Source organism: Branchiostoma floridae, chromosome 16 (genome assembly GCF_000003815.2).
Source record: "Branchiostoma floridae strain S238N-H82 chromosome 16, Bfl_VNyyK, whole genome shotgun sequence".
NCBI classification, from domain to species: Eukaryota; Metazoa; Chordata; class Leptocardii; order Amphioxiformes; family Branchiostomatidae; genus Branchiostoma; species Branchiostoma floridae.
This window is the reverse complement of record NC_049994.1, coordinates 6,689,920-6,698,787: the sequence shown is the minus strand read 5'-3', so window position 1 is coordinate 6,698,787 and position 8,868 is coordinate 6,689,920. Positions and strand designations below refer to the sequence as shown.

General features: G+C 42.6%; 2 protein-coding genes across 2 annotated transcripts; one reads left to right on the top strand and one right to left on the bottom strand.

The window, feature by feature from the left end:
* The first annotated feature begins 126 nt into the window (after positions 1-126).
* On the top strand, positions 127-2,488 carry LOC118403650. The gene is made up of 3 exons (XM_035802423.1): positions 127-213; positions 718-888; positions 2,130-2,488. The coding sequence occupies exons 1-3, from the start codon at positions 142-144 to the stop codon at positions 2,253-2,255; spliced, it is 369 nt and encodes a 122-aa protein (XP_035658316.1). The 5' UTR covers positions 127-141; the 3' UTR covers positions 2,256-2,488.
* Positions 2,489-6,876: 4,388 nt separating this feature from the next.
* On the bottom strand, positions 6,877-7,836 carry LOC118403648 (40S ribosomal protein S2-like). Its single transcript, XM_035802422.1, has one exon. The coding sequence runs from the start codon at positions 7,780-7,782 to the stop codon at positions 7,021-7,023; it is 762 nt and encodes a 253-aa protein (XP_035658315.1). The 5' UTR covers positions 7,783-7,836; the 3' UTR covers positions 6,877-7,020.
* Positions 7,837-8,868: the final 1,032 nt, after the last annotated feature.

Genomic DNA, 8,868 nt, shown 5'->3' with positions numbered 1-8,868 from the left:
ACTTTGTCACTAATTGTCAAAAAAGTTGTTAAACTAATTTTTCTTCGACAACGTACAAACTTTAAAGTCACCTTTTATTTCAACACGTCATAATAGATTTCCGTTTCGATACTCCTACAGCACGACAACTGTACAGACGCCATGTCTACTACTTACAGTGACGACGAGGACGGCAGAGGGTTCTCCGATTCCGGGACACAGACTCTTCCAAGGGTATGGGATGTTTTATACATTCTTTTTGTTTAAGAAATCGTAATCGAAAACTTGTTAACAGTGTAGGCTGCGTTTCATGAGTCTTGTTTAAATATATTTTCGTTCCATATTCATTAATATTTTGAATGAAGTTCTAAAACATCAGACATTTTCGATACCTTGTTAGCTCGGAAATGACCTCTCCATTCTGAACTCGTTGCCGCAAAGCACTGTACGAGCATCCTTTATAGGTAGCTATAAACAACGCTTGTACTAGCTAGATGTGCAAAGGTGTACACCGTGTGTATAACCAACTGCTGTCACGCCGAGTGCCTGTGAAGCTAGTGTGTTACACTGGAGGGTACAAACAGGTACAGGTACATTCTATACTCTTTCGAAATACTCTAGTCTTACACTGAGGTTAAAAGAGCATCACCTCACCTCACCTAGTCCCATCCTCATCAGGAGGGTCGGGGACTATGGTAGCCTCCAGCACAAGTCAGCATTCTTGAAATATGCTTGCAGATGTCTGGCGGCTCCGAGAACACATCAAGTAGCGCCGGACAGCCGCCAACTAAGAAAAAACGGACGAAAAGCACGAGTGATGCAGCAGACGAGAAGACTACGGCGGGTCCCCCATTCTTGTCTCGTATCCTACCGCAACTACATCGGCGATCTAACGACAGCCAGCCAAAGGTAAAGCGTACACACGAATAAGATGCTTTCATATAGCTAAGATGGTTGTAAAGTTTAAACATTGTTCCAACACGAAAGAAGAAGAACTCACCATAAACTTTAGGTCAAGCCCGACCTTCTTCAGATGTACGATTTGCTTCACTGATGTTCCGAAAGTCGGAGAATGACGTCAGCAGCGAATCGTATATGGCGGGAAGGCAGAACCTGCCACCGCCCGGGGCCCGGTTCAGAGAGGGTTGATGCGCCCTTATGTATATGGCCTCCTTGACGCTCCTCATAAACCAATCCTGCTAAGCTTCTTTTATGTTGGAACAAAGTTTAAACTTTACAACTATGGATTTTACCAACACAGATTCGGACATAGCTAAGATGTCGTAGTAAGATGTTTAGATATTTTCTTGCATCAACTACCTCAGTCACTTGAGGCGCTGATGCACGGTGGTAGACATGGCTTTTGGACTATCATACTCATATGATATCAATTATCACAAACAAGAAATTCCGCTGCAGTACCATAAAAAGCCGCAAGGTGGACCATAAGCTAATAGTTTTTTTTCCTGTCGCCAACCCCAACCAACATACCAAATGTCATCTAAGTAAATCCACGACTTTTCGAACAAACAGACAGACAGATACATGCACACAGACACACTCAACCGAAACATAACTTTCTTGCGGAAGACAAAAGGCTTCAAAAACTCTACGCTAACATCACAGATGTATATATTCGTGATTTAGGGTGGGTACCAGTACAAAACCGTTTTTCTTGTTTGACCGGTACACAAAAACTGGACCTGAAAAATCAGTGGACCGTATGCTGGACCGATTCGAAAATAAACAGATTATTCCGGCAGGCGCTCGAGTGTTTCGGGGCTTACAGATCCAAGAAAAGAACAAGAGGAGAGTTTATAGTCATTTTAGCAAGTTTCTACAGTCAAATTTGGTCAAATACATAAACGATGGATACTCTACCAAACAGAACCCTTTGTAGCAAAATGGACCATTGCTATGAGTATCGCCCATTCACATGTTTTCACAGATAATTAGGTCAGGTCGAGGTCCAGACCTGTACCTGATCCTTTGGACTTGAACCGGACCTGGACCTAAATTTTCTGTACCGGTACCCACCCCTATTCGTGATGTATTAACGCTTTCTGTCTGGGTCATTTTTTGGTTAGCACGAAGGTATCCAGAGATATATCTTAACACTTCGTGTACCGTGATCTCATTGACGATTTCAGGCTATTGAAGACGATGACTACGCTGCAGAAGACGAAGGCGACAATGTTGAGTCAGCACTCCCCCCGAGCAGCAGCGCCCCCGTGCGACCTAAGCCAGCACCGCGCAGGGGACACATCGACGACTGAGAGTCACAATGACACGAAGATCTTTGTACATAGACATATCATTCATGGTATGGCTGCTGAACTTACTGTTGTGCTCTTGCTATTGTGTCCAGAAATCTGAAGATGAAGCATAGTTTGCTTAATGTAGAATAGTGCATTTCTCGATATGGCCAGTATATCAACTAGAAAGGCCGACATTTGCTTAAGAGCAAATACAGCATATTTCAGCCATACCCCTTCCCACGCAACATTGGACTGTTCCAAATCACCCCTGCGCAAAAATGTAACATCCTCTTAACAGTACATTATCCCCCAAAGTGGACTGGTATTGTGAATTGATTCCAGGTAAAAACAGAGCTTGCTTCTATTTTTCAGAAAATGACAATAATCACACCTTCCATTCAGAAAATTTTCATCATGACTGAAAATTGTTGAATGACTTCATGTAATGTCATTAACAATTTTCAGTACGATAACTAGGTGTAAGTTTAAAAAAGTATAAGCTCCTTGTGATGTGGGTACATTTATTATTGCATATTTTAGTTTAACAACTTCCTGCCAGACCCGGAAGATACGATTGAACCTTGTTCGAGGATTTATTTTCGTCTGTCTGGTCAGTCTGTTCATACCCTCGAGGCTGGCGCTGAGAGTGTTTTATTGGGCTGAAACTCTGGCAGTTTAAAGTTACTTACAATTTAAATGTTCAAAGTTTATGTCAAACAACAACAGCACTAGGAAATGTGGCCACTATAGACAGGTGGTCACTATAGAGAAAATGCTGATCTATTGACTAGGAGCCATACGTTACACATGATCATTAATCATATAAACATTGCACAGGTAAGCCAATTGTTTAGATGTACAATTAAGTTCAAATAATTCTGAAGAGAAATATTGATGAGAAAATAATCATTCTCGCCACTGTCTAACACTGTGACACTGAGTCCCACATGTTTTATAGAATAGAATTTGACGCAGAACAGCGTTTTTTGCTGGGTATTTTTCTTGAAACATGTTCGTAGGAATATCAGCGAGGCGGCGACGTAGGGATATCAGACCGTCAACAAAAGTCGCAAAGGGCTAACGGCGCATCGAAGATACTAGCTCTATAAATAAGCGCTTCAACTAAGGATGGCAACCCGTACAATATTTTTGTATACTGTTGAGCTAAGTAAAGTTTGTTGTTTATGAGGTAGCAAAACACACTCCTAAGCCAGCTTCACTCCTCTGGCAGCTTTTAATACTGTCTTATGCTACCGTAGGATCTGCTTGGAGATTAGTTGTTCATGAGGTTTTAGTTGTCTTTGAAGCTTTGACCCGAAATATTTTAAAGTCAAACTGCTGAAGAGAAGTAAGTGACTGCTACGATTATCGTAGATATGGCCCTAAAAAAACTGATAAAAGAAGCCTTCTCAATAGTCTAAAATGCAAGAGCTTCCAGTTTCCCCCCCCGGGGAAGGCCCCCCCCCCCCCCCCCCCCTACAGTGGCCCTGCCCCTGGACCCCGCCAGGGACATTCGGCGGCCCCCGGACCCCTGTCCGACGCTTTGAAAAAATCCTGGCGAGAAGTCTGTACGGCCTGGGTCTTCAAGTTAACGTATAGGGCTTATTCACGTGACGTCATCACCCCTTCCCTCCGTGCGCCGCCATTTTGGTGTACCACCAGTCCCGGCGAAAATTCTCGGTGTCTGGAGGTCTCTCCGAGGAAAGTGAAGTCGTTTGCACGCTGTTTGACTATGCAAAGAGCTTCCAACCTCAAGTCATATTTTCTCTACAAAAATCGGATAGAAATTATCCATATTTCATCAGTGAGGGAAAGTTTTCGGAGATCCAGTCTACTTTACGAACACGGCAACAGTAACGGGTGACAGCGGAGTTCATCGATCTTAATTGTCTTTGCAAGGAGGTTAACGTACCAGGCTCAGTACAACAACTTGATGAAAAGTCCTTGCGACAACGTAGTCGTAGTATCTGGACAAATACTGGAGTGTAGGATGAGATTTAGTTGATAGAAGTAACGTTACGTAGTGATCGGGAAAGTTTGACATTCAGAAGTTGGACGACCACAGGATAGTATCCTGTGCCGCGGTTTTTGTTCACACACAATCAGCATCTTCAACTTCCGAGTGTACTCTTGTTTTTTTCATGGAAATTCATCAAAGAACTAGGGGACATGCTCCTGCTGTCGTTTATGGTCTCCGCTGTTTGTTTTCGGAACTTCCCTTCGTATTTTCATTCCCGCACGGCTTTCCTAGAGTCGCGAAGCAAATCTTACTGTTACCCAATCTGTGTGCGCTTTACCAGTGCAGAACCAACATCCCACGCCAAGACAAAGCACTGTGATTGTGAAACTAAACGTTTTGAACGGAAATGGTGCATTGCTTGGGAACTTATTTACAATTTCTACGGCGAGTTGCATAGGGCCCCACTGCAGGCGGGCTGACTGTGGTACACCAAAATGGCCGACTTCGCTCGTTGCTAGGGGGTGGATCACGTGACTGAATAAGCCCTATTGTGTGGTCCCGCTTATGAATATTAATTAGCCTTCGCTTTCCTCTTCGGTGATTGGCTGAACCATTAATTGAATTAACTCTTCCTGCCGGCTAGACGCAGGTGCAGATGTCGGCTCTGTGGGGTGAACGTCCGAAAGATCATGGCATGGAGAACGAAAGAAAACCAATTTCCCCTAAAAAAAGTGCTGTAATTAAGCCTTTTACAGTACTTTAAGCCAAAAATTTTATTTGGATCATTTTACCAACTATCTTATGCCTATCTATACCAAATGTTATAAGACCATCTAAACCGTTATAAGACCGTCAACAACAGTCGCACGGAGCTAACAGCGCAGCGAAAATACCATCGCTAGCGTTTCAACTTCGGATAACAAGTTATTATAAGTACTGTTGAACTCAGTAACGTTAAAGTTTGTTTTTAGTTGCCTTTGACGGTTTGACCTGAAATAGTGTTACGCTAAACTCCTGAAGAGAAGTTAAGTGACTGCTGCGATTATCATAGATATGCCCCTAAGAACTGATACAATATAAAGCCTTCTGAATAGTGTAAAATGCGAGAGCCTTAGGCGGGCTTCGCTCCCCCTGGCGGGAACACTGCTATATACGGGATCATGAGGCCCCGCTTATGAATATTAATTAGCCTTTGGCCTCCTCTTCGCTGATTGGCTAGGTCTTTGATTCAATCAACTCTCCGGCTGACGCGCACAGGTGTGGCTCTGTGCGGGGTCACGGAAGGTCACGTCAGGAGGCCAAAAGAAAACAAATTTCCCCTCAGAAAAGTGCCAAAATTAATCATTTTAAAGTTGTTTATGTCAAAAATTTGACTTGAATCTTGTTACCAAGTATCTAATGCCTATCTATACCAAATTTCAGGTCAATTAATTGTAATACCAGGGTACAGGAGACAAAAGTGTCCTTTTTTGGTCAAAAATTGGCCAAAAATCGCAAAAAATAAGCCTTTTGTTGCACTGTACACCAAAAGTGTTATTGAATTTATATGAAGGTATTATCAAGGCACATCTGTGTCAAATTTCAGCTCATTCGGTTGCAATACCAAGGTACAGGAGCCAAAAGTGTCCTTTTTTGGTCAAAAATTGGTAAAAAAAATCGCAAAAATAAGCATTTTGTTGTACTGTACACCAAAAGTGTTATTGAATTTATATGGGGGCATTATAAAGGCACATCCGTGTCAAATTTCAGCTCATTTGGTTGTAATACCAGGGTACAGGGGCCAAAATATACAGTTTTGGTCTAAAATTGACCAAAAAAAATCTCAATAAAATCATTTTAGAGGCAGATATGAAAAAACTGAGAAAAAAACATCAAGGTATTGGCCCATTCTACCCCTGTGCCAAATTTCAGGTCATTCGGTCCAGAAACGGCGGAGATGAATCACTTTGAAGATTTGACAGGAGAAAGAAGAAAGAAAGAAACATTACGAATACAATATATTTCACCATACTTTGTATGGCTGAAATATAACTATCACACAGTTTTTATCCGGTGAAATTGTATAAAACGTGTAACGTATAATAAAGCGGGCATATCAATGAAGCTGTGGCACGCTGGCGACGTCGCTGCGTGTGAGCGTTTAACGAATTTCATCAGCTACAAAAAACGAATCTTTTACAATTGTTGTGTTTTGTTGTCGATCTTGTATGTTTTGCATGATGTTAGAATTATAAAGTCAAGGTAAACACAAAACAACGCCGCCAACGCTCCCCAGTTCAATGAGATACCCGCTTATAAGATAGTATCAGTGATTTGAATGATGTAGATAGTTATAGTAACTTGATCTTAATTAGTAACTACATGTATGAGAAAATACTCCGTGTATCCAAAATTAGATAATGTTACATTGTTTGCTTGTTTTATTATAAGTTGCAGATTCCACACACTGTATAATGAAAACTGAATTGTAATCAAGTTTTGTTATGTTACATATCGTCAACGAAGAGCTGGGTGTTACTGTGACGTCGATATTTTTTGTGAGCGTGTTCGCTGGTGTCAGCAGCTCCTGACAATAATATGGCGGCTGTCCACAAGTGTTCAATGCAATTGCGATATCTCTGACCAAACTATAAAGAGGTTTGTGCATTTTACCGTCGACAATTTAGGAACCGATCTCGATTTTTTTTTTTCAGTCTTGTGACTCTTTATTGGTTTAGGCTGTACAGCAAACTGTGATGTAGCCTGTTAGCCATAGATGTCTGACTAGTATGACTTTGGTGCAGGAGGTGTTGCCCTGGTGTGAGCCTTGGCCAGGTAGTCAGTTTACTCCTTGTATGGAGGTTTGGTCAGGACAGTATCCTTCCACAAGTCAGGGGTCAGGTAGGTGTAGGTGTTGGCAATGGCAGCAAACGTTGCCTTGGCAAAGTTGCCCAGTGTGCGGGTAGAGCCTGTAGCCGAGGTGTAGCAATCATCGATACCCGCCATTTGCAGCAGCTTCTCTGGAACAGGAGCGCTCACGATGCCAGTACCACGGAGTGCGGGAATCAAACGCACCAGAACACTGCCACACTTCCCTGTCACCTTGCAAGGCACAGTATGGGGCTTGCCGATCTTGTTTCCCCAGTAGCCTCGCCTGACAGGTACAATGGACAGCTTGGCCAGGATGATGGCACCACGGATGGCTGTCGCCACTTCCTTGGAGCACTTCACACCCAGCCCAATGTGGCCGTTGGAATCACCGATTGCCACAAAGGCCTTGAACCTGGTGCGCTGACCGGCACGGGTCTGCTTCTGAACAGGCATGATCTTCAGCACTTCATCCTTGAGTGCCGAACCCAGGAAAAAGTCAATGATCTCAAACTCCTTGATGGGAAGTGAGAACAGGTAGATATCCTCCAGGGACTTGATCTTCAGGTCTTTCACAAGACGACCAAGCTTGGTCATTGGCATCCACTCCTTTTCCTCCTTGCCTCCGCGGCCCCGTCCACGGCCCCTGCCGCGACCTCGGCCCCGTCCACGGCCCCTGCCACGATCCCCGAACCCGCCGCGAAAACCTCCCCTACCGGCTGGAGGTGCGTCCGCCATTGGTAGGTGTTATAGATCCTGCGAAAAAGAAGCTGATCTCGAATTTGGTTTGATATTATTCCAACTGTTGGTAATCCCGTTCTTATACACAGCTTCAAAAGTCGAGGTCGAGGTATTTTGTTACGTTCTCTCATACTAATTGCCTTCTCACAACAGTTAGTGTTGGATCGAGCTAGTTTTGAACGAGATGTTTTGATCCAAACCTTTGAAATGAAGTCAGCTGTAAGTATTGCATCTTGAAAAGTCGTTTCGGCAGAGTCGAAAGGTTAAGGATTAGGTTTTTGTTTTGTCATACTGATTGCCTTTCCACAACAATTCGTGTTGGATCGAGCTAGTTTTGAACCCGATGTTTTGATCCGAACCTTAGAAATTAAGTCATCTGTAGTAGTATTGCATCTTCAAAAGTGGTTTCGGTAGAGTCGAAAGATTAAGGATTAGGTTTTTGTTTTGTCTTACTGATTGCCTTTTCACAACAATTCGTGTTGGATCGGGCAAGGTTTGAAACCGATATTTTGATCCAAACCTTAGAAATGAAGTCAGCTGTAAGTATTGCATCTTGAAAAGTCGTTTCGGTAGAATTGAAAGGTTAAGGATTGGGTTTTTATTTTGTCATACTGATTGCCTTTTCACGACATTTCATATTGGATCAAGCTAGTTTTGAACCCGATTTTTTATCCGAACCGTAGAAATGAAGTCAGCTGTAAGTATTGCATCTTAAAAAGTCCTTTTGGCAGAGTCGAAAGATTAAGGATTAGTTTTCTTTTTGTTTTATAATACTGATTGCCTTGAATGTATTGAATGTATTGAATCGAAGATTAGAAATGTAGTCAGCTGTAAGTATTGCATCTTAAAATGTCGTTTCGGCAGAGTCGAAAGATTAAGGATTAGGTTATTTTGTTCTGCCATGACGATTGCTTTTGTTTTGACAATATTTCGTATAGTATCTATCTCGTTTTAAACTGATGTATTGATCCGAACCTTGGAAATAAAGTCAACAGATTGTAGTAAGCTGTAAGAACACAGTGTTTGATTTGTACATGGTAACATCACGGTGATTGTCTTCGCACAGTTTGAGCCTTTTTATTT

What these genes read in the sequence shown, in the direction of transcription:
- LOC118403650 (XM_035802423.1), top strand. Translation starts at nt 142, where the DNA reads ATGTCTACTACTTACAGTGACGACGAGGACGGCAGAGGGTTCTCCGAT. An exon ending in GGACACAGACTCTTCCAAGG is followed by an intron (nt 214 to 717) that starts GTATGGGATGTT and finishes ATATGCTTGCAG; the next exon opens with ATGTCTGGCGGCTCCGAGAA. An exon ending in CTAACGACAGCCAGCCAAAG is followed by an intron (nt 889 to 2,129) that starts GTAAAGCGTACA and finishes TGACGATTTCAG; the next exon opens with GCTATTGAAGACGATGACTA.
- LOC118403648 (XM_035802422.1), bottom strand. Translation starts at nt 7,782, where the DNA reads ATGGCGGACGCACCTCCAGCCGGTAGGGGAGGTTTTCGCGGCGGGTTC.